Consider the following 22,155-nt stretch of genomic DNA (forward strand, 5'->3'; position numbering starts at 1 on the left):
AGCATCTGCCAATAGGCTGTGGAGGTGGATCTTGGCCACGCGCAGCGAGTAGAGCGTCTGCCATCCGTCGCACGTCGATAATATGGGGCGGAAAGCCTCGTCGATCTAGCTCTATGATCCATTGAACAAGAGACTGCTCTTCGACAGCTGATAGCTTGCGATTGACGGAGGCTGTCTCTGATCGTGGCTTGGTACCGCGGAGGCGTCGTCGGAGCGTTGTTCGTGGAGCGTCGTATAGCATAGCAGCTTGGCGCTGGCTTACAACACGTTTTTCTTGAAGCGCGCGAGATGCTAGAAGAACTCTACCTTCACGAGAAGTCTGTACAGAGCGTTGTTGTCGCGGCATAGTGGTGGTTGTGGAGAGTATCGCGTCAGGTTTGGTGGGGTGGGCCACTTACTGATGTGGGCCGCTTACTGATAAAACACGTTAACCTCGGCTATAAAATCATACGCTGGAGTACCACGCAACATTCGGCAATTACTCGACGTCGAGGCATTGTTAGACACTCAAGCACCACATGAAATTCAAATCTAAATGAAATAAATACATAGAGAACATTTGATATTCGCAAAATGATACTGCAGCATGAAAGCTTTTGCACGCTCGGCGCTCGGTCGTAGCTCGTACGAAGCTAGTGCTGAGTATGTTGAAGCTCAGATCCCGTACTCTTGCTCCGCACTCTTGTTCCGCATTCTCTCCCCGCACAAGCGTCATTGCTCACATCAGTGTCAGTGTCAGCTGCCAGCATAAATAACTAGCAACCCCCGCAATATGACTATATTGTGTCCAAGGAAGCACTGGTTCCCAGGCCCGGCCAAGACATAACCAATGCAACTCGCGATCTATGTAGCTGCAGCTGCAGCTGCTTTAATAGCACGCATATTCTTGCCCTTTCTGAAAACCCTCTTTTCCCCGCTCCGCAAAGTCTCGGGCCCATTTGCTGCAAGATTCACCGACCTGTGGTATTTCCTCCGAGTGCGTAATGGAAAATTCCACCTGGATAATATCGAGCTGCATAAGAAACATGGTGGGTCTTATCCCGTGTGCACGCCTTGCTACCCGAAAACAGTAAAGATTGCATGCACAAGTAGAACGTACATTTACATATTCGTATAGGCGAAGTCGTACGCTACGGGCCAAACCGCTATTCCTTCTCCTCGCAAGCCGCGCTAAAGACAATCTATGGCCATGGAGCCAAATTCCCAAAGTCGGACTGGTACGAGACATGGAAGACGCCAGGCGCATCGCAATGGTCTCTCTTCCCCGATCGCTCGATTCCCCGCCATAGCGAGAACCGCCGACAGTACCAAAGCATGTATTCCATGTCGTCGCTCATCACGTACGAGCCCTACGTAGACGAGTGCGCGGAGCTGTTCAGCCAACGCCTCCAAGAACTCGCCAGTGCGGGCATGTACACAGACATGGGACATTGGCTACAGTGCTACGCATTCGATGTGATTGGAATGATAACCTTCTCCAAACGGCTGGGGTTTTTGGATAGAGGTGAAGACGTTCGCGGTGTCATGTCCGCCTTGGAGGACCACATGATGTACGCGAGCACAGTGGGCGTTTACTCGTGGCTACACAAATATCTCTATCCCATTCGCAACTGGCTCGCTGGCCCAACTGGAGCAGGAAGAGCGCACGTCATGAAGTTCACACAAGAGTGCATGGCCGACCATGAGCGGACACACACCAAAGGGATACCAGTGGACGGTGCAGAGCAAGGCAAGAGCAGCATGGACTTTTTAACAAAGTTCTACAAGAAGCATGCAGAGAACCCGCAGACCTTCACCATGTACCACCTTGTCGTGGGCTGCATTTCCAACATGGTCGCCGGCTCCGACACGACGGGCATCAGCGTGTCAGCCATCCTCTACTACCTGCTCAAGAACCCCACAACGTTTGAAACACTGCGCCGCGAAGTCGACGAGCAACGCCGAAAAGCCGGACCGGGCCACTACTTTTCCTTCCAGGATAGTCAAACAATGCCCTACCTACAAGCCGTCATTAAGGAGGCACTGAGAATGCACCCTGCTACTGGTCTCCCGCTCGAGCGTGTTGTGCCGTCCGGGGGAGCCCAAATTGGCGACTACTTCTTCCCAGAAGGTGTAAGTGTTCCCCCCGTCACGCAAGCATTTTCCGTGTTTGCGTAGACCATGTATATACAACCTATATATGGGGTGCTGATATAGTTTAGACTGTTGTCGGGATAAACACGTGGGTCATGCACCGCGACACGACCATCTTTGGGCCCGACGCAAACGAATTCAGACCAGAGCGCTGGCTCGACTCGGACAAGGAGAAACTAAGTCTCATGGAACGAAATTGGATGCCGGTATGTAATAGTTGCTGAATTCGTCATGTGCACACGCGTATTATAGACCGACGCCGCGGATACGGTCGTGTCGCCGCCCCCCTTCCCACCCCTTCCTATTCTCAAGCAGCGGTTCCGTCCTCAAGCAGCGGTTCCATCTCGTTCGTTTCCCCGTTCTGGGTAGAAATTTTTTGTGCTAACGAAAAGCGTGCCGCTATTGTATAGTTTGGTCTAGGGTCACGAACCTGCATTGGGCGACACATTTCGCTGCTGGAAATCGCAAAGCTCGTTCCCATGCTCGTGTCCAAGTTTGACTTTACGCTGGCCAGCCACCTCCAGGACGGGGAATGGGACGCGAGCGCCATCTGGTTTGTCAAGCCCCGCGGATTCCAGGTCAAGGTTGCGGTGAGGCAGCAGTGAGTTGGTTGGAAATGCACATGAAAGTGGACAGCAACAACAACAGCAACAGGCGTGCCGTCCATGGCGGATCCGCCCGGATGCAAAAGTATCCGATGCGCATCGCGGCACAATCGATATCTCAACACTTGCACATGGCCCGAATCAGGCAGGCCCTCGTCCCCAATCCACCTCAGCACGGCAAAAATCCCCACGGAGCCTTGGACGCTTCCACCTACCTCTTCACCGGGTGCAACGTGGAGCTGTGCAAAGGAATGTATGTGCGGAGCATGTTATCGACAGGGCGTTGCTACACTATGAAGATCACAGCCAAGCATGTATAAACATAGATAAGCAAACACACATGATCCTTTTTATAAACTTTCTTGCAGATTCATGAGCATGCGGGTGTGGTGAGGGATGAAACGCTGCTACACGACCCCCCACCCTGCAAGGCTGTGTGTGTGGCTGTGGCTGTATGTACATCCGTTACACCCGTGCATGTGCGTGTGCATATTACATGGTATTATATTAATACCATGTTGCACAACCTTCTGCATGTCGAATGCATCGGAGCAAGACAACCTAAAAAGAAAAAAGAGAAATTCATGTAAGAACTCGAAGGATGGGGATTTCAGCGATGGAGCATGACGCGCACATGTGTGTGAAATCTCCACATTTGCAAGACAGCCTGATAAAGTATGTATGCTGGAAAGATGACAATTGTGTGCTTTGCGGCCCGGAGACTCCGAAATGGGGGCGGCGGCGGGCTTCATCTTGTATGTTTGTTGTTTGTTTGTTTGTTTGTTTGATGGATTCATGGATTGATTGAGTGTGGGGTTTGTGTTTGGTGTCTTCATTTTACTGCCCACACGCAATAACGACGCCACTCCCTTTTTACACACATAGGCTCAAGGGGATGCGATATCCGTACTACATGCGAAAGAAAATGGCGCGATGGCAAACCAAGTTGGCATTTCATTTCCACAAGGGGCATGTACGTATGCGTGCGTGCATGTGACGGAGAGGCAAAGAGGCGAGATGGAGAGAGAAGCAGACGATGGAGGCGTTTCTACGCGCCCAAGCCACAGCGAGCGTGATTGGAATCTCGCAGGAGCGCGCGCTACACCAACACTCGCTGTACTTAGGCTATATCCACACACATCCACAGATACATACATATATGCAAAAGGGGAGGGATGGAGAGAGAAAGAGCGATATTCAGCTCATGAACCAAGACGAGTGGATGGACTCGTCTCCGTCAGCCATGTAATCTCAAGATGCAGATAGGCCGTCGCTCTACCTGCATGAAGCCTGCAAGGCTAAGTCCAGAGCCAAGAACATAAGGCTATCCAACAAAAAAGTATACGAGTCGCGACCATGCATATTGGGCCATGGGTATGTCTCTGTCTGGATGAACCCCCCCTTTTTTTTCCCTGGAACCGCCACTGGCGTCATCGCGAGGGGTGGGTGTATGTGTGTGCGGTACGGCATCGTACGGCAGGGAGTCAGTGTTGTAGGGAATAAGGCAAAAGAAAGGAGTGGCGTGTAGTAAAGTCTGGTACGCTACGGCTGGCGTTTGCGCTGGAACGGCCTTACTACCACGACAGACGGGCATGCATGCCATCGTTCTCCGTCGACTAGTCGTTTGCAGAGCGCTCAAAATCTGCTGTTTTGTGCATATCCGTACTGTAGCTTTATCTCCGTACGTACGTACGTATGGAAGAAAACCCTTGCATAGCAAGGAGCCCATCACCGCCAACACACACACACACACATGACAGCAGTAAGCAAGCAAGCAAGCAAAGGCCAAACGAGTAAGGAAAAGGAAAAGTATACTAGTAATCCACCCCTGGCGATGACAAAACAAACAATAATACAACAATAGCATCAAATGCACGCACGACGCCGCAAACCGCAACAACGGCCGCCCTGTTTTTTCTTTGGCGAAACGGCCTTATCTACGAGCAGCGAGAGAAAGGCGTGCAGCCATGCATGGAAGGGGGGGGGGGAGTGGGGGGCGCTAAAGCGGACATAACGTAGCGTCTTTTCACATACCCCTGTCCCCTGTTCAAAGACCCTCGTCAATCCGGGATTACCCCTGTTCGGCGCCCGCTCCCCACGCCGCAAACCGGTTAGCCTCGCGTGGTGGCTGGCAAGCCACCCACGGCAATCGGGTCCAACCATCCGATGGACGACGTCGCTGGCTGGCTGACTGGCATTCGGAGACACAGTGGAAAACAGGTCAAAAACACCATAGTGCGGCCCAGCGCTAAGCAAACGGGACGGTTTCAATGTGAAAACTCTAAAACTAAGTACGCGACGACACATCCACACATCCACACATCCACACACACATGTGTGGCTATTCTGGTAGTGTACATGTGTCGCTTTAGGAACGCGCCTACCTCCGTACAGGGGCGTCCAAGGGAGCGGGCCGCGTGTACACACACACACATGCGTATTATTGTCTGTTCTATCGTTTCTGTTTGCAAAACAATAGCCTGGTCTGGAGGGGGGAGGGGGAAGTGTTTTACCATAATGTATAGTAGAGTACGTGTTTACAGGGAAAAGGATGTGCGAGCGCGTGCGGCGGGGGGTGCCGCCTTGGATGAGGGGGGGCGAGGGATCAGGATCAGGATCGTGGTGGATACCATGTACGAGCACGAACGTGAACGAGCAGCGAGCGAGGGCTTGATGGGCCTTGGCTTGGCCTGGGCTGCCATGTGCAGAGAGAGAGTGAGAGAGCGCAGCAAAGGCCGTGTGGGGGCGCGCATGTGGGGACACCACCACTTCCACCGTGGATGCTGGAAAACCCATCTAAGTACTATACTACTAACTCGCAAAGGGCATGAACAAGGACAACACGGCGGCCAAAATGGCCCCAAGGTCGGTTTCGCTCTCGCAAAAGAGACAGGTAGCCGAGGCGGGAAGGAGTCGATCGGAGTAGCCGCAAGGCCAGAGGGTCTCCAGCGAGTAATGTCTCTCTTGGGCTACAACTTTGGGGCGCTTCTTCTTCGCTTCCGGACGTGGCTTTGCATGGTTTGGCTAAGACAGGCATCGTTTTTTCCCTTCCGCGCTGTTTTGCTTTTTCGTCGTTGTGCCGCGCCGGTATCTCGCTTTGCCCCTGCTGCGCACCCTGGCCACCCTCGTCCGATTCTGCAAGCCACTCACTCCAATACGGGCTGAGGGTGGAGCCTGGAGATTATGCACCCTTTGACCTAGACTGAGATTATACCCGACCAGCCTCGCCTGTCCCACCATCCGTCTTGCCAGCGAACAAGCAAAAAAGGCCCGCAACTGTCAGCAGCAACCGTGTCTTGGTATAATAGCATCCATTAAAATGTCTTGGTACAGATAAGTTTTTGATCTTGCCTTGTCGGTGAAGAAATAAGTTGCGCGGTGCAAACGTGTGTCCCAAGAAAAAAGGCGCCCCGTGCGCCTTTACCATCCATGTCCGTGCGCAGAAACGTCTAATGTGTGCCGGTATCCGTCAATTACCCTCAAGGAAATAAAGATGAAGAAAAAAAAGCAAGACAGCCGTTGAAGAGCGTGATGGCAATTAGGTAGAGAGCGCGCGACGATCAACCGTCGTCCAAGAAGCAAATGAGACGCGGCAGTCAGATGCCGCCTCTAGCAGTTGCCAGCCTTCCACATCTTGACAGACTTGACAGTCATACCACGTGCGGCGCCCTCGCCCCAGGTTGGCAGCCACTGGTCCTTCGCTACACCAAGTGTTAGTTCTTTGTTTCCTAGCCTGACCAAACCGGGCAAAATACTCACCATTCCAAAAGTCCCTGACGGCAAAGTCGCTGCCATCGACCCACGGCTTGTTGCCCTCACCGTCAAAGAACCAGCCGTTTTGGGCGCCTACAGCAACGTTGAGGATCAGATAAAAGCTCTCGTCGAATGGCGCATTCGGGCCGCCCTTGACCCATGGGTTCTCCACCAGCGTGCCGTTGGACGTTGTCGCACCAGCAAATCCGCCCTTCTTCCACAAACTGCTTTCTTGGTTGAACCGGAAGTACATGACTTGCTTGAGACGGCTGTCAAGGTACAAGAATAGGTACTTTTCAGTCCACTCAAGACCAAACGTGTGAAAGCTCGAGGCAAACGTCTCGCGGCGGAAGAAAGAAGTGCCGTGCGTGTTGATGTAGCCATCGTGCTTCGAGTCGGGTCCCCAATGCAGAGTCGACGAAACAAAGTCGTTGCCTTCAGGGTATGGCCATGCGTTGCCACGGAATTCAGCAATATCGATTTCTCCACTGCGGGGCCAGGCACCATATACGCTGTTTTCAGGCATCATCCCTAGACGTCATTGTGAGTACATGTCCATGTCTTCCCGCACAAGGGAAAAGCAACGTACAGATGGCGGGCCACAGCCAATCACCCTTTGAAGTCTTGGCAACGACTTCGACGCGGCCGTACTTGATGGACTTCTTTCCCTTGGTCGTCAAACGTGCCGAGCGAACAGGAGGAATAGTAGCGCCAGTAGTCGCATTAGAACGGATACTGCAAGACTTGTAGTCTGTTGACGTGCATGAACCATCGCCGCCGGCCTTGGTGATGTTGAGTGTGTAGCCATTGAGAATCTGCTCTGGAGTAATGTTGGTAGACTCGGTCGTGAGCGTGGGAACAATGTGGAGACCCTCGGCATCGACATAGCTGTTCTTGGGGTCATCGGTCGTCCAGTCGAACTCGCCGTTGCCGTAGCCACCAGTCTAGCACCCCCTGTTAGTTCCGAGAAGCTTCGACGTGATGAAGACTTCCTACCTGGATCTCGTAGCCCCAGTTTGCGGGGTCAATCTTTTCAAATCGGTCTTCCATGATTAGACATTGGGCGGGGATTTTCGCCTTCAAAACACCCGTGTACATGAGGTATCCACTGAGACCCAGTCCAATGATGATAAAGGTAGATGTGATCCAGTTGCCGACTCTGGTCTTCTTCATCCGTGGGTCGTCTTTCCATGGCAGCTCGCGCCTAGAGACTTGGTCAGACTGCCCCCATGACGATCACACGGGTGGACAACATACTCTCCTCGCAGCCGATAGCTCTTGAATGGTCGTGGTTGTTTGCGGACTTCAGCAGTCGTCTGGTTCGCAAACATCCCAAATGAGAGGTTGGAGGGATTCCTAGGCATGCGGCCGCCTGCGGGCAGGTCGGGGCGCCTCTGTGACATGCCAGCAGGAAGGTCTGGGACATCGTGAGAAAGGGCCTCAGGCGGTGCTGGGTCCTTCTCCGACGAAGAGGCCTTGTTGCGCTTGAAGAAAGAAGGCATGGCTGCGTGGTGGAACAGAAACGAATGTCGAATGCAGAGGCAGATGGTCACGTCTTCAGCACGCCGGGCAAGGTTGTTTATTGCCTTAGCGACCCCAGGAAGCGAGCTTGATAAAGGACCGGGGGCCAAGAAAGTGTACGTTGTTGAGGGCTGAAGTATCAATTCCCGCCAGCTGACTTTTGCGGCTCCAAGAAATCGATAGTAGACTGGACCGCCGTCGGGATGCGCGAAGTGCGATGGCTTTTACAAGTCTGGATTTAGAACCTTCGACACCTTTGCCAGCACGATTTGCCGTCGTCGACATGACGGCGGTGCGGGCGCCGGGGGCAGGGCGTGGCCGGTGGGTGCAAACGACGCGCCGGCGACGGCCTGCGAATAGCACACGATGCGGCCAAACGGGCTAGCGCGCCATTGCATGCAGGTACGTCGAGAGGCGCTACTCGAGATAAGCACGCGGCTAGTGTGACAGCCTCGCAGTCATGGCACCTGGCTTTCGGGGCTACCGCAACGCTAGCCAGGCGACAGAAACTGCACCGCCCGTCCCAGACCACACGCACAACGTCCATGGGCAATGGACAGTCGGCATTCCTCGCTGTCGGACGCCACACGCCTCCCAATCCCCCTCTGTACCTGGCTTAGCGCCCGGCCGATCTCCTCGCAACCGTCCACGACTCAACGCCCAGGCTCTTTTCCCCCCTTGGAGTAGTTAGCAGTAGGTGTACATCCAACACGGCGGGCCTGCGCGGCACTTCTGTTTCCTCCGACTCGACCTGCGCCCACGGCTGCTACTACATCGGCGAATCATCCCTGGCCGCCCTCGACCGCCGCCTGCTTTCGATACTGTGCCCTCCGTATCTGCACGTCTGTGGCTAGAATCCTGCAGCTCCAGTAGCTGGCGCTCGTGGCCCATCGTTGGCAGTGGACTTATCTGCAGCTCGGCTACACACAGCACGCTATCTGCCATGGTGTGTCGCGCCTCGACGACTCCACCCCTACACTCCACTCCACCTTGGTCGACCGGAACCCCCACTGACTCAAAGTTGCCCACCTGGGCATGGCGTCATGCATCAAACTCAATCATCGAGGCAGGCACTCTGCGACATGTGGCTGCCCAGTGGCGAGCTGCTTCATGTGCTGGACAATGAGGCATCCATCCAGACAAGGTACCGTGCTAATCTTAACAACGGAACATCCGCAAGGGTCCTTATCGCTGCAAGCGGGTGCCAGAGTCCAGGGCAGGCGTTGGCAGGTGGGAGGAGACATGGTATCCAGCCAAGCTGCGGCTCAGAAACCTGTTCTACCCATCTGGCAAAAGCAATCTACACCAATCTGTGCTGTAATCTGCTTGTCATGTGTAAGCTTGTGTAGACTCGCAAATGATTTCCACACGCGGGTCATTCTCGGTCTTGGCCTGCAGTACGTCAAGGGCAATGCGGCGTGGGCTCCCGGTCACATCAGACGGTTTTGGGCGCCAGATTCCTGGTTCAGTCCAGGCCGAGGACATGGAGCGGTCCCACCATCAACCCTCCCTTAGTCGCGGTAACACCTGAGGCTGGCTGCCAAATAGCGCTACCAGCTACCGAGCACGATGGTGGCCTGGCTGAAAAAAAGTGAATTTTCCTCGTCGGTTCAAACGTCAACAGTGGCGTATGCCCAGTATAGCAGCGGCTAGGCTAATTAGTAGCATCCGCTCCGCTTGGCTCAGGCACATGCGTCAGACGTGTTGGCAACGCAGCAATCAAATCCACCTCCTTTCGAACACCACCACCATCGTGACGGATTCTCTGATCGTGTCGGCCCGCCGAGATACAGGTTCGTTATCTGCTAGTGGAGCAGCCTTCGTCCCGAGACCGAGGCCCAGATTGCGGAAGAGCGACCGGGGCGTGCACGGCAAAGACCACGATTCCATGTCGGGATGGCTAGGTGCACAGGGTGGCCTGGGATTCTGCCCATTCTGAATTATCAGTGCTGCACGACGGCGGTTGTGACAGACGCAGTGGCCTTTTCGGGATGCTCGCGTAGGCAGGCCTGATGAGATTTCAAGCGTGCTAGACCAGGGGGTACGCCAAACATTCGATAGCGTGTAGCATCAGTGGTATCTCTGACCTGATGGCTACGGGCTGGAACGGGGCGCAGCTTCGCGTAGCTGGAGAAAATCGTGTAGACACTACCATCTGTGCCGCCTTGATAACCACTGCTCTTCGACCGCTTTGGCTCGTTTTCTATTCCCTCACCCTTGACACTCTTCGTAGGGCTACTTGCCCATTCCTTCGTTTGGTAGCTCTGCTCATCGCTGCTGGTCTTTTGAGGCTTCTATTTTGGGTCTTTTCCTGTCACTTAGCCATAATTGTCCGTTAATTTTTACTCACGTACCCTAATCGTCGTGACATGTCCAACATGTCTTCCGGCACCCCCTCCCACGATGGGGACGGCCTCGCCTTCCCGTCGAGCAGGCAGTCCTTGAACGATAGCATCGGCGGCTCGCGCAACTCGATGCCCCAAACACCCAATGGCCGACCTCCCGTATCGCGACCCTTGACCATGAAGATCGACGAAGAGTCGAGGTACCGTGCCGTGAGTGTCCCTCATTGCTAGTAACCATGTGGTCATAACACTGACACATCCTAGATTATCAAGCATCTCTATGCCAAAGCATGCTCAATGCGATGGATGACCCCCTCGTCTGTCGCCTCTGGGTCATGCGAAGGTGTCTTGATCCGTAAGGGCCAGGGAGAGTACGTCTCGGAGCCTGCTGCCGTCAACAAGGACCTCCTCTCCGCAGTCAAGAGAATCAACCCTGGTGTTGCTCTTACAATGAGCACAGATGGTACACAGGCCATCTTTGACGTCCTTGAGCCCTTTGAAACCGAGTTGATGTTCCAGAACGGTTCCCAGATTCAGATATTCGAGTCCATGGCAGATGTCGCTACCTCTAGCACCATCCGCAAGTTCCAGTATGCGACCCTTATCCGCCAGGAGAGGCTCCTGCTCGTGTGGCACGACGAACTTGGTGCCATTCTTTCCCAGGCTATGGAGGTCGAGTCTAGGATCCTAGGTCTCGTTTGGGGTACATCCAAGAACCCCTTCAGTGGTTTCGACAGTGCAGTCCAGTCCAGCGCAAACTCCACCCTCGGTGGCTCCACAATGGATTTCGACATGGGTAAGAAAGAAGATGTCGAGGTCCTCACCGAAGAAGTCGAAGGCGACCTCGAGAAGGGTACCGGTCCCAAGGAATCGCTTGCTCGTCCCCTCATTTTCACCAGCGCCATCTTCATTGGTATCGCCATTGGCCTGATTGTCACCCTCGTTATCGGCCTCGGAAACCAGGCCATCATCATGGAAACCATGACTGACCACTTTTACCCACGTATCGCTCTCGTCCTCACCGAACCGCTGTGGGTTGTGCTGGGTCTCTTCTTCGTTGTTGTCCTCATCGGTAATTTCTTCGAGGTCCTCGGTCCCATCACTGGTGTCAAGACTAACAGCCGCTTCCATTCCGCCATCAAGCCCAACCTCGCCCATGCGCGCTCCCTGGGATTCACCCCGTCAACCATCACCATTCAAATGCCCATCTACACTGAGTCGTTGGAGGGTGTCGTCAAGCCCACAGTCGCCAGTTTGCAAGCCGCCATCTCTTACTACGAATCTCGTGGCGGAACCGCACGTATCTTCATTAACGACGACGGTATGGCGGTTCGTTCCGAGGAGGATAACCAAAAGTTCCTGGAGTTCTACGCGAACAACAACATCGGTTGGGTCTCGCGTCCCAAGCACAACCACGAAGGCTTCGTCCGCCGCGGAAAATTCAAGAAGGCCTCCAACATGAACTTTGCTCTCAACACCTCCAACCGTGTCGAAGATGTCCTCCAGGAACTCGTCAACCAGCGTTACGACAATGGCAACGCCTCCATCACCGAGGAGCAAGAGCTTGCGCTGTACCAGGAAGCACTTGAGAGAGTTCTTGCTGCCGACCCTCGCGCAAAGGCTGGTGGCAACATTCGTATGGGCGAGATCATTCTCATTGTCGATTCCGATACCGTTGTTCCCGAGGACTGTCTCATGTACGGTGCCGCCGAGATGTTCCTTTCACCCGAAGTTGCCATTGTCCAACATGCCACCGGTGTCATGCAAGTCTCTTGGGATTACTTCGAGAACGGAATCACTTTCTTCACCAACCTCGTCTACACTTCGATCCGCTTCTCCGTCGGTTGCGGTGAGGTTGCTCCTTTCGTCGGTCACAACGCCTTTTTGCGCTGGCAGGCTGTCCAGTCTGTAGGCAATCCTCCAGAGGAAGATGGCTACGTTTGCTTCTGGTCCGAGAGCCACGTGTCCGAGGACTTTGATATTGCGCTTCGTCTGCAGATTGCGGGTAACATTGTCCGACTGGCCAGTTACCACGGCCGTGGCTTCAAAGAGGGTGTGTCGCTTACCATCTTCGACGAGTTGGATCGATGGGAGAAGTATGCTTACGGTTGCAACGAACTTGTCTTCAACCCCATGTACACCTGGCTCTGGAAAGGTCCCTTTACCAAGCTCTTCCGCACTTTCCTCTTCTCCAACATCCAGCTGTCTTCCAAGATTTCCATTTGCGGTTACATCTTCTCGTACTACGCTATCGGATCGGCTGTTCCCCTTGGCGCTCTCAACTACTTCCTGGTTGGCTGGCTGAACGGTGACCTGGACAAGTTCTACGTCGAGTCGTGGAAGGGTAAGTTGTGGACCTGCGCTACAAGTGGATATTCGCTGACATTGTTTAGTTTTCATCGTCTTGATCATCGTCTTCAACGGCATGTCCAACGTATGCATGGCCATCATGCGCTACCGTCTCGGTGAAGCCAGCCTGATTGGCGCCATGGTCGAAAACATCAAGTGGATGCCCTTCTTCATGGTCTTCTTCGGAGGTATCTCGTTCCACATTCTTCTCGCCCTCTGCTCGCACATGTTCTCCATCAACATGAGTTGGGGCGCTACTGCCAAGGAAAAGGACAACTCCAACTTCTTCGCCGAATTGCCCAAGATTTGGAAGCGCTTCAAGTGGATGTATATGATCATGATTGCCATGGTCGGTGGCATGATCTACCTTGGATGCTTTGCGCCCCACGGCTGGTCAATCACTGGTACCACTGCCGTCGTGCCGTAAGTCCCACCTCTTTCCCCTCGTTGCTCGATTTGTCGCTAACCTCTCTTAGTTGGTCTGTTACCGTCGTCATGCATTGCCTTCTGCCCATTGTACTGAACCCGTCACTGACGGTCTTCAACTACTAAGCGTGGCTTATGATTTTTAAACGGATTTCTCTTTTGGTCGGATAGGCGGCTGCGGCGTTGGCAAATTGGAAGCCAGTTGGCACAATTACTCGGGATACATGAATCGGGTCATTCCGTATAAAAGGGCACATATTCCCTCATCGGCGTTGTTTTGTAGATATTTAAGACATTCCCTATAAGTTAATTACTATTTCATTTGTCCGTTGCCTAGTACTCACAGCCGGAACCTCTCATTCCACGCGCGGGGCCCTGTCGCGGCCCACTTCCCACTGTAGGCGGTCGTATGGCATGCATCATATACAATATGCAAGTGTCGCAAGGTGACCGAGATGAATTCGCGATGAAAATAGAGTGCTTGCAGAGGGTGTGGTGCCGTTCACGGGGTGAGCTGAGCTATAAGCTGGGCACGGCAGGTGCGCCATGGTTATGGCTGGCTGGAAAAAGCAGCGGGGGGCAACCACGACTGCGTGCACTTGCGCGTCCACCAACAGCTTGCCCGCCAGGCCATTGTCATTCGTGCGCTCTCATTCGACATTCCAACGCGCTATACAACGAGAAAAACACGGCTTGTCCTTTGATAGGCTGTCCAGTTCAATTAGATCTTAGATTGTAATCCAGCATGCTGAGAACAATGAACGCTTTCAGCTTCCGTCTTCAGCTTCACACCTCAGCTTGCTTAGTCCCTGGTCTAAGCGCCTCACGCAATCCGACTTCAGCATCTTCAACTCTGTCCGAAAATCCGCATCATCTTTCTGACAGCAAAACAATATATCATTCATCTGCGGTCCTATGAGCCTAGAATGGCGCTGCGCGAGACTTCCAGGCCCCTCCACGAAGGCTTGTGGCGGCTGTGACATAAGTAATCGATCCCGCAACAGAAGGCTGACCAACTGCTAATAAGAATTTATAGTAACTTACTAAAATGCTTATGTTTATAAATCCTGTGGCTTTGCAACCACGTCCGCTATACGAAACCATGCAACTTCTCTACCCCGACAAAAATCAGGTATGGTTACTTCTAAGACACAATAGGCGATGCGAATTTTAGTGGCGCAATGCAAGTTTGTGTCTAAGACTTGCAGAATAGGACGCTGAAACATCCTCAGCTTCTGCCTGGCCCTGGATTCGCCAGAAGACGGGATATGTGATATGCTCGAATACTTGTCTTCACAGCTGATCACTATGTACACAACTGCCACAGTCGAATCCACACGAGACGAATGTACTTTATCGGAACTTGCGAATTTTCCGATTTGATGTGGCCCCACGTGCTATGAATAGACTGTGGTGCCCGAAAGAGGTACCGGGACAAGCGCCGTGACATAACACGACCTTCCTTTACATGCAAAGGACCAGGTTTCATCACAGTCTTACTGGAAGTCTTCAGCCAAAGGAACCAGTGCAAGCGCTCAGGCAAAAACCGCACGCGGCTGCATTATCTAGAAGAGAAACAGAGTCCATATACAGCCTTGCTCATAAGCATGTATACGAGAAACCGGCGCTCGCCTGCGTATCGAAAATGGGGGCCTGCAGCGCTGGCAAACAATCATTGGGTCGGATGAATCCTCCCAGGCAGCATGTCTAAGTGCTGCAATGCGGCACAGCGACACGCAATGCACCTACTTATTTCCTCTTACTGTAATGAAGCACATGGAAAGGCTAGCCGATTTTCCACTATCAACTCCAGCTTCATTGTCATTTTCTCGTCAGACTTCAAGTCATGTCGCGACAAGACCCGCTTGTTCACAGCCCTGGTCATACCGAGACCCAACACTCTACCAAGAGAAACCCTTCCTATTGCACCGAATGTCTTGAGAGGTTTTTCCATTGGAAGGCATTCGAGCGAAAGTTTGCACGCTTCCACCGAGACATTTACGAGCTCATGGACTGCGGCGATCGATGCGAGCTGTGCAAGTATATTTGTAGCCTCTTTGGAAGGCCTCACCTACAAGACTATCTTGCTCGAGCTGTCGATTATAATGAGAAGCCAGTGGAGCCTCTTCCTCCTAATGCAGCGAACATCATGGTCCGTCACCATGATGGGTACAGAAGTCTACTCTTGATATCCCGGGATCCAAAAACCGCACCAACAGTGGATATCTGGGACGTCACAAGAAAACCTATTTTGGACCAAAACGGACACTTTGACCACGCAGTTCTACAAATAAATCCTATGCACCATGTTACCACGAGGGATGATAGGAAAGCGATTGTTATTTATACAGAAGCTGGTACTCTTCTTTCATCATTGGTCACGAAGCAACTTAGCATTTCTGATAGTTTGCAGGGAGAGCGTTTCACCGGCCCATCTGGAGCGAAGTTGATTCAATCGACTTCAGATTTCGAAGCGAAACGATACGTGAATGGCTTACAGAATGCGAGACATATCATCCAGGCTGCCGCAAGGTCCTGAAGGTAGATGTCGAATTAGCTGCACGCATGATTCAAGTACGAGAGCAGGAACCCAATCTTTACTCAACCAGACTTGTGCCAAGCGAAGGTATCGACTTGCACAATAAACCTTATCTCGTGCTCAGCCATGTTTGGGGTGGTATTGACTTACCGTGCAAAACGACTAGTGAAAACATAGCGCAATACTATGACATCGGCATCGATTTCGATAACCTCCCTAAGACATTCCAAGATGCCGTTCGGATCACTACAGCTATCGGCTTTCAGTATCTATGGATAGATAGTTTGTGTATTATCCAAGACGACGAACGAGACTGGCAACGCGAAAGTGCCAAGATGGCAGCAATCTATCGCGCGGCCACTATTACGCTTTCTGCAACCAGCGCTAATAACAGCCATGAAGGATGTGGGTTATCCCCCAAGCGACAATCGGTAAAGCGGTTTTCCGGCCCTGGCTCTGGAAGTCTTGACTTTGCCGCCAGGGAAACTGTGGTACTTGGCAGAAGCTCAACAGATATCCTCAAAGAGCAGCTACGGGATGGACCAGTCCACTCAAGGGCGTGGATATTACAAGAAAAGCTACTCTCACGTCGGATTCTACATGCCGTTCACTCACAGTTTGTATGGCAATGTAATGTTATTACGGAAAGCGAAGATGGTATGATACATCAGCAGAAATCAGACTCGCTTCTGGGCATAGCACAACGCAATTCAGATGTTTTTACCTCTAAAGAAAAGAGCGAGGTTTCTGAATCGAGCGCCTACGAGTTTGACAGACACTGGTGGGGTTGCGTAGCAGATTATTCGGAGCGCACCCTTTCCGTGGCCAGCGATCAATACGCGGCTCTGGCCGGTATTGTGAAACATTACCAAGAAATGACTGGTGATCAGCCTATCGTAGGTCTATGGGAGCGTCACCTTATAGTCCATCTAGCATGGGAGGTATTACGCGATCCTCGCGAGCAAACAGTGCCTCTAGTGGAACCAAATAGTCGCCGACCAAGTTGGACGTGGATGTCATTTTGTCACGGCAGTGTCAAAGTGTGGGCAACAGTGCAATGGAAATACCTTTTGAAGAATGAGTCAACACCATGGGATTTGGGCATCGTGTACCAAGCCCAAGTTCTGAACGCCAATGTAAAATGGAGCGGTCAGCCACTGACGTCTGATCCCAGTGGCAGCACGATTCGCATTCGGGGAATCATGCGTCGCATGTTACGGCCCAAGCCAGTACGCTCTGCTGTGCGTAGCCCATTGCGCCTGGACCCAGGAATCCCAGACGACGGTGGGGGGAGCCGAGAGTACGACACATTCGCTCTGTTTGCCTACGTACTCAGTCCTGTTTTGATAAACCAGCCGCCTTTTATTACGACTACATACCTGATTCTTCAGGCAACAGAGCCAGAAGATCGAGGTCAATATATGCGTATCGGAAAAATGGTATTGACAGAGGAATTTCACATGGGTGGGGAGCCGGAATATGTACCAGAGGGTGTCCAAAGGGATATCACGCTCGTATAGCGAAAAAGCATACTATCACAGCAGCTGAAAGAGGCATCACACCTTTGAAGTGGGGAAAAGAAAATGTCTGACGTGAGTAGCGGCGCAATCCGGACGGACATGTCTGCTGCCAGTCAATCGGCTGGGCGCCAAGACCACAATGTATGGTGGCTATTGGGCCTTGCTACGTCAGCGCTGGGGCTTTGGCGGGGCAGCTCAGCTCGCCCAAGGTGGGAGCTGAAACTGCGCTAGCAATCCTCCTCTACACAAAAACACCCCTCTTCCACCACTGTGGCCGTCTTCTCTCATACCGTGACTTCCTTCTGAACACATACTAGAGTATACGAAGACGACAGCACGATGCCGCGAATCAGCGACATCTGGCTACCATGCCTCATCCTTCTTGTGTTTTGGGCGCGCCCCACTGCAGCTTTTGGTGCGGGCAACATCGCGAGCCTGAGTTCCATTGAGGGACAGAACTGGCGCCATGGAGATATCGAAGATACGCTGCTTACGCTACTTATCAGCGGCCGCACTGGCAAGAAGTTCAGCAAAATGGACGTCAAGCGCGTCTACTTTGGCAACTGGCTCCGCGACTACTCGCAGGCAGTTGATGTCGGCACTGTCAAGATGGTGTCAGCAGAGGCTATTCGCATTCTTCTTTGGATCCTGGGATTCATGAGCTTCGGATACGGCACCAAGGAGTTCGAAGTCACTCGCGACCGTCTCGGCTGCTACAGGCCAGAGGAGCACATCGACAACCCCAAGGTCAGTTCCACTTGCTACCCAACCATATGTGCATACTGACATCTCAGGACTACGCTGATAACATTGATGCTCGCGACTATGATCGCCGCCTACGAGGCCCCGTCGATGAGCGCCGCGAGCTCAGCATCGACGAGGAAACCGGCCTCAAGAACTACATTGCATCGGAAGGCTTGGGTATCGCAACCTCGGCAGGCATGGTTCGCGACCTGCTCAGACGCTGCATTGATCTGGGCCGGCGCTCTCGAGGACAAGGCCCCGACTTTTACGAAGCTCTCCGTCTTCTCGGTACTGCCACGCACTGCCTTGAGGACTACGCTGCTCACTCCAACTACGTTGAGCTTGCCTTGATCGAGATGGGTGAAGGTGAAGTCTTTCCTCACGTTGGCAAGAACGCTCGTTTTCAAGTTCGAGATGCTCGAAAGGAAGTGTACCCCATTGTCACGGGTACTTTTGGGGGTGTCGATTTCCTGCACTCCGTGTGTGGAGAGTTTTCGGACAAGGCTACGCAATCCGAGCTCCAGGAGCTTGAGGGCGCCATCGCCAACGCAGAAAGGAGCAAGAACAAGAGCAAAATTAAGGATCTCCTCAGTAAGCTCCCCGACGGCATCTTTGGTGGCAAAGATGAGGCTGGCAAGGCCGATAAGCTCGAAGACAATGCCAACGCTGCAGCCATGGGTAACATACAAATCACCCCCAAGGAACCCGAGGCGTTTACTCAGCAGATCGGGGAACTGGTCAAGCAAATCTACCCCATTATGGAATTCCACGATGAGATTATGCAAGCCATCGCTGAGTTCATCGAGAAGATTCCTATCCTGCCAGACTTGATTGAGGAAGTCCAGAACCAAGTCACAATATTCGTCTTCAGTCTGCTTGCACCCTATATCTTGCCTATCCTCAACCAGGTCAAGACTGAGCTCGAAGAGGGCTCGACTGAGGTCATTGCCAGCTCCCGCGATAAGCAGCACATTGTCTTCAACGACGATGATTGTACCGACCCCACCCACAGTATGCTTTCGAAGGATCATTTCTCTAACGTACTCAACGAGCCCGCTGGACGAGTAGCTTCAGCCACCATTGCATGGGCTGTTCCGCAAATTGTTCAATGCTGGGATGGTGAGGCGGACCCTGAAGTGACCATTGATCGCATCATCAAGGGAGTATTCCACCATCCCGCCTGTGTCACTGGTATTGAGAATGATGCAATCATCGAAGGCCGCAAAACCATGTTCGATACTGTTCGGACATGGTGGGGATCCAAAGACGAGCAAGCGAAGAGAACGTTCCGTGAGCAACTCAGCAGAGGAGGTGTAGAAAAGGGTCAGAACCATAAGGAAAACGTCCATGATAAGGGCCATGGCTGTGGAAAGCCTCTGGGCATGGCCAACAACTTTGGCGCGACTGGAGGCAAGGGTGGTGCTCCCAATGCACAGATCCAGCAAGCCTCTGATCATGTGGGTAAACTCGCAGGCGAAGCCGTCGGCGGCGGTGCCCTGGGTGGACTCGTTGGAGGCCTTGTTGGAGGCATTGGAGGCTCTATACTCGGAGGGGCATTTGCTGAACAGGAGAGGAAGAGTCGCCAGGAGGAAAGATATGGCCAAGACGGTTCTTATACGCAGTCGTACTCTGAAACCGGTCACCACCAAGGATCCTCGTACGGTGACAGCGACCGCTATGGGCATGCCGAGTACCAACAGACACAATACCCAAGCGGTGGGCGTCGCGAGGAGTACTCTCGTGAAGAGCGAGACAATCATGGTGGATCTTACAGTTACCAGCAGAGGGTCGAGACCTCTAGCTACAGTGGATCCGGCGGATATGAACGTCATGAAGAGCGTCGCGTCCAGCGTGGTAATGAGTGGCGTTCTGACGAGACTCGCGAAGGTTTTGACCAATCAGGACAATACTACTCAGAAGAGAAAGAGTAAGTGGTCAGCTTCTAGTACAGCGAGTAAGCGCTAACAACTGGGTAGGCGACGTGGTAAGTCCAAGAAGCATTCCGACAACGATGACTCGAACGACTCGGGCGACGGTGATTCCTATGAAAAGCGCCAAAAGAAGGAGCGCAAGAGGCGTGAAAAGGAAGAGAAGAAGCACCGCAAGCACCACAGTCACGGTGGAGACTCGGACGACGATGCTGACAAGCGTCGATCAGGTTCGGGGGACCATAGGCGTCACTCCCGCTCTCGTTCTCGCGGACATGAGCACCGCCGTCAAAAGAGCGGCAGTCGATCACCTAAGCGTTCTTCCGGGGGTTACGGCCAGGAGCAACGCTACGGCGAGGAGTCTGGATATGGTCGCCGCCAACAGGACTATGGCCGTGAAGAGTCGTACAGGTATGAAAGTTCGAGTCATGGCGGCTACTCTGGAGACTCTGGCCGCCAGCAGTCTCGGTATGGTACTGACTCTTATAGCTCTGGCGGATACGGTCGTCAAGAAGAGTCAGGATACGGTCGTCAAGACAACCATGGTGGTTCTTATGGGCAGAGTCACAGCCAACAGAGCTACAGCCGCGAGGAGTCTTACTCTTCTGGTGGATATGGCCGCTCTGAAGGCCGCGAATACGGTGGCGAGCAACCTGAGCGATCCTACGGTGCTTCGGGAGTTCCTGGCGGTTTTGGTGGCGAAGACGAGTATGGGGAGAGAAGGCAAGAGCATGGTTCTGGCAGGTATGGTGGTAGCAGCGGTGGATATGGAGGATCTAGTGGATATGGAGATGAGGGGTACGGAAGGCGATACTAAGTAGGCCATCCTTCGGGTGGGGCCTTTCATGCCTAGGTGCAGTGCGTAGAGCACCATGTTGACTTTGTCGTGGTACCTGCATGAGCACCTAGTGCATGCATTTGATGACTAACGACTAACAATATTACGCGATGTATTGATAAGTATCGTGTTATGTGGTGTGGTATTGTGTTTCTGACTGTGTCGAGTGTTAACTCTTATAATTTTATTTGTTCAATGTCAATATGTTGAGTGTGGTCGACAGCATCCAGTCAAGTTTGAACCATATTGCCAATCCACTAAGATAAACCATAACAAACTCGTTTCCTTGTATACAATCCCCCTTACATCTCTACAACTTTAATTGTTCAAACCATGTAGTTGGTCTTCCAAGTCGCCACGCGATCGTGACCTAGACAATGTCAAAAGTACATAGGACTTAGGCATAGAGATACCATTTCAGTACAATGTGCTTGGATATACTCGGATTGAATCCCGAAAAGAATACTCGATTCGACGACATTTGGCTTTTTTGTCAAGTTCACGGGCAGGTATCCTGCGCTCTTTTTTGTTGTCATGATGAGGTTCTCTTAGAGAAGTCTTTATCGAATCTTGTCCTGGCGCACTGGCAGCGAACAAGAGATGATGGTAGGGATTTGGCTTTCTCAGTCATACGAAATGTCATTTATGAGATGCTGGGCTGTGCCAGCACGTGAACGTGGGTAACACGTGAGCATGGCATCAGCTTGACAACAAGAGTCCAGGGAAAATTTCCACGGGAGTAGCAATAGAATGGCAGCACTTCCATTCCATTAATCTCCATTAAATGGCTAATTTCAATAGTAAAATTATGGGTGCTGCGGCATGGTGATAGTGAGGAAGCGGATGACAAGCGGAGGTGGGCAAGCCATGATGCGCAGAAACGCGCTACAGTGCCCGTGCACCAGATGAGCACCATCGCCAGTTGAGCACCCCCACCACCACAACAACAAAACTTCAACGCGTCAAAACTCAACCAATATGGACCCGATTCAAGAAGCGATTGCAGAAATCGAATCGCGAGAACCAGGAGATAAATTCTCGTATCAAGCAATCGCGAAAAAGCATGGTGTAGCACGAATGACGTTGATGAGACGACACCGCGGCGAAACTGAGGCCTATGGCGTGCGCAACCTCTCCCTCCATCCACAACACGAGAAGGAGCTTGTACGATACATCGATACGCTTACCGAACGACGTTTGCCACCTACGAAGGAAATGATACAACGCTTTGCTTCAGATTTGGCTGGAAAGCCGGTTTCAGAAAGCTGGGTTGACCGGTTCATCCGCCGGCACCCCAACCATCTCATCTCTGCCCACAGCAAGGGGATGAGCAAACTTCGTTGCAACGCCGATTCAGGAGCCAAGTACAGCTTGTATTTCAAGCTTCTGGTTGAAAAGATAGAGGAGTACAACGTCCAACCCTCCCATATATTCAATATGGACGAAAAGGGGTT

The 22,155-nt window shown here is 52.6% G+C and overlaps 6 protein-coding genes across 6 annotated transcripts; 5 read left to right on the top strand and 1 right to left on the bottom strand.

Annotated features, from left to right (window-relative positions):
• Positions 1-829: 829 nt before the first annotated feature.
• Positions 830-2,738, top strand: SETTUDRAFT_84855 (uncharacterized protein; the record flags this gene model as incomplete). Its single annotated transcript, XM_008022171.1, has 4 exons — positions 830-1,069; positions 1,093-2,112; positions 2,202-2,339; positions 2,544-2,738. 4 exons carry the CDS (start codon positions 830-832, stop codon positions 2,736-2,738), a joined length of 1,593 nt encoding a protein of 530 aa, XP_008020362.1.
• A 3,609-nt stretch (positions 2,739-6,347) lies between these two features.
• On the bottom strand, positions 6,348-7,993 carry SETTUDRAFT_86007 (glycoside hydrolase family 16 protein; the record flags this gene model as incomplete). Its single annotated transcript, XM_008022247.1, has 5 exons — positions 6,348-6,439; positions 6,498-7,022; positions 7,081-7,435; positions 7,488-7,695; positions 7,749-7,993. 5 exons carry the CDS (start codon positions 7,991-7,993, stop codon positions 6,348-6,350), a joined length of 1,425 nt encoding a protein of 474 aa, XP_008020438.1.
• Positions 7,994-10,390: 2,397 nt separating this feature from the next.
• SETTUDRAFT_87143 (uncharacterized protein) lies at positions 10,391-13,258 on the top strand (the record flags this gene model as incomplete). Its single annotated transcript, XM_008022315.1, has 4 exons — positions 10,391-10,567; positions 10,622-12,701; positions 12,751-13,129; positions 13,183-13,258. The coding sequence occupies 4 exons, from the start codon at positions 10,391-10,393 to the stop codon at positions 13,256-13,258; spliced, it is 2,712 nt and encodes a 903-aa protein (XP_008020506.1).
• Positions 13,259-15,281: 2,023 nt separating this feature from the next.
• On the top strand, positions 15,282-17,191 carry SETTUDRAFT_86814 (uncharacterized protein; the record flags this gene model as incomplete). Its single annotated transcript, XM_008022295.1, has 2 exons — positions 15,282-15,489; positions 15,546-17,191. 2 exons carry the CDS (start codon positions 15,282-15,284, stop codon positions 17,189-17,191), a joined length of 1,854 nt encoding a protein of 617 aa, XP_008020486.1.
• A 273-nt stretch (positions 17,192-17,464) lies between these two features.
• On the top strand, positions 17,465-20,819 carry SETTUDRAFT_162193 (uncharacterized protein). Its single transcript, XM_008022482.1, has 4 exons — positions 17,465-17,938; positions 17,986-19,862; positions 19,912-19,919; positions 20,094-20,819. The coding sequence occupies exons 1-4, from the start codon at positions 17,531-17,533 to the stop codon at positions 20,678-20,680; spliced, it is 2,880 nt and encodes a 959-aa protein (XP_008020673.1). The 5' UTR covers positions 17,465-17,530; the 3' UTR covers positions 20,681-20,819.
• Positions 20,820-21,679: 860 nt separating this feature from the next.
• SETTUDRAFT_84943 (uncharacterized protein) lies at positions 21,680-22,153 on the top strand (the record flags this gene model as incomplete). The annotated part of the gene is made up of 1 exon (XM_008022177.1): positions 21,680-22,153. A coding segment is annotated over one exon (474 nt), but the record flags the coding sequence as incomplete, so codon positions are not given.
• Positions 22,154-22,155: the final 2 nt, after the last annotated feature.

Source organism: Exserohilum turcica (assembly GCF_000359705.1).
Source record: "Exserohilum turcica Et28A unplaced genomic scaffold SETTUscaffold_1, whole genome shotgun sequence".
Classification (NCBI taxonomy): Eukaryota; Fungi; Ascomycota; class Dothideomycetes; order Pleosporales; family Pleosporaceae; genus Exserohilum; species Exserohilum turcicum.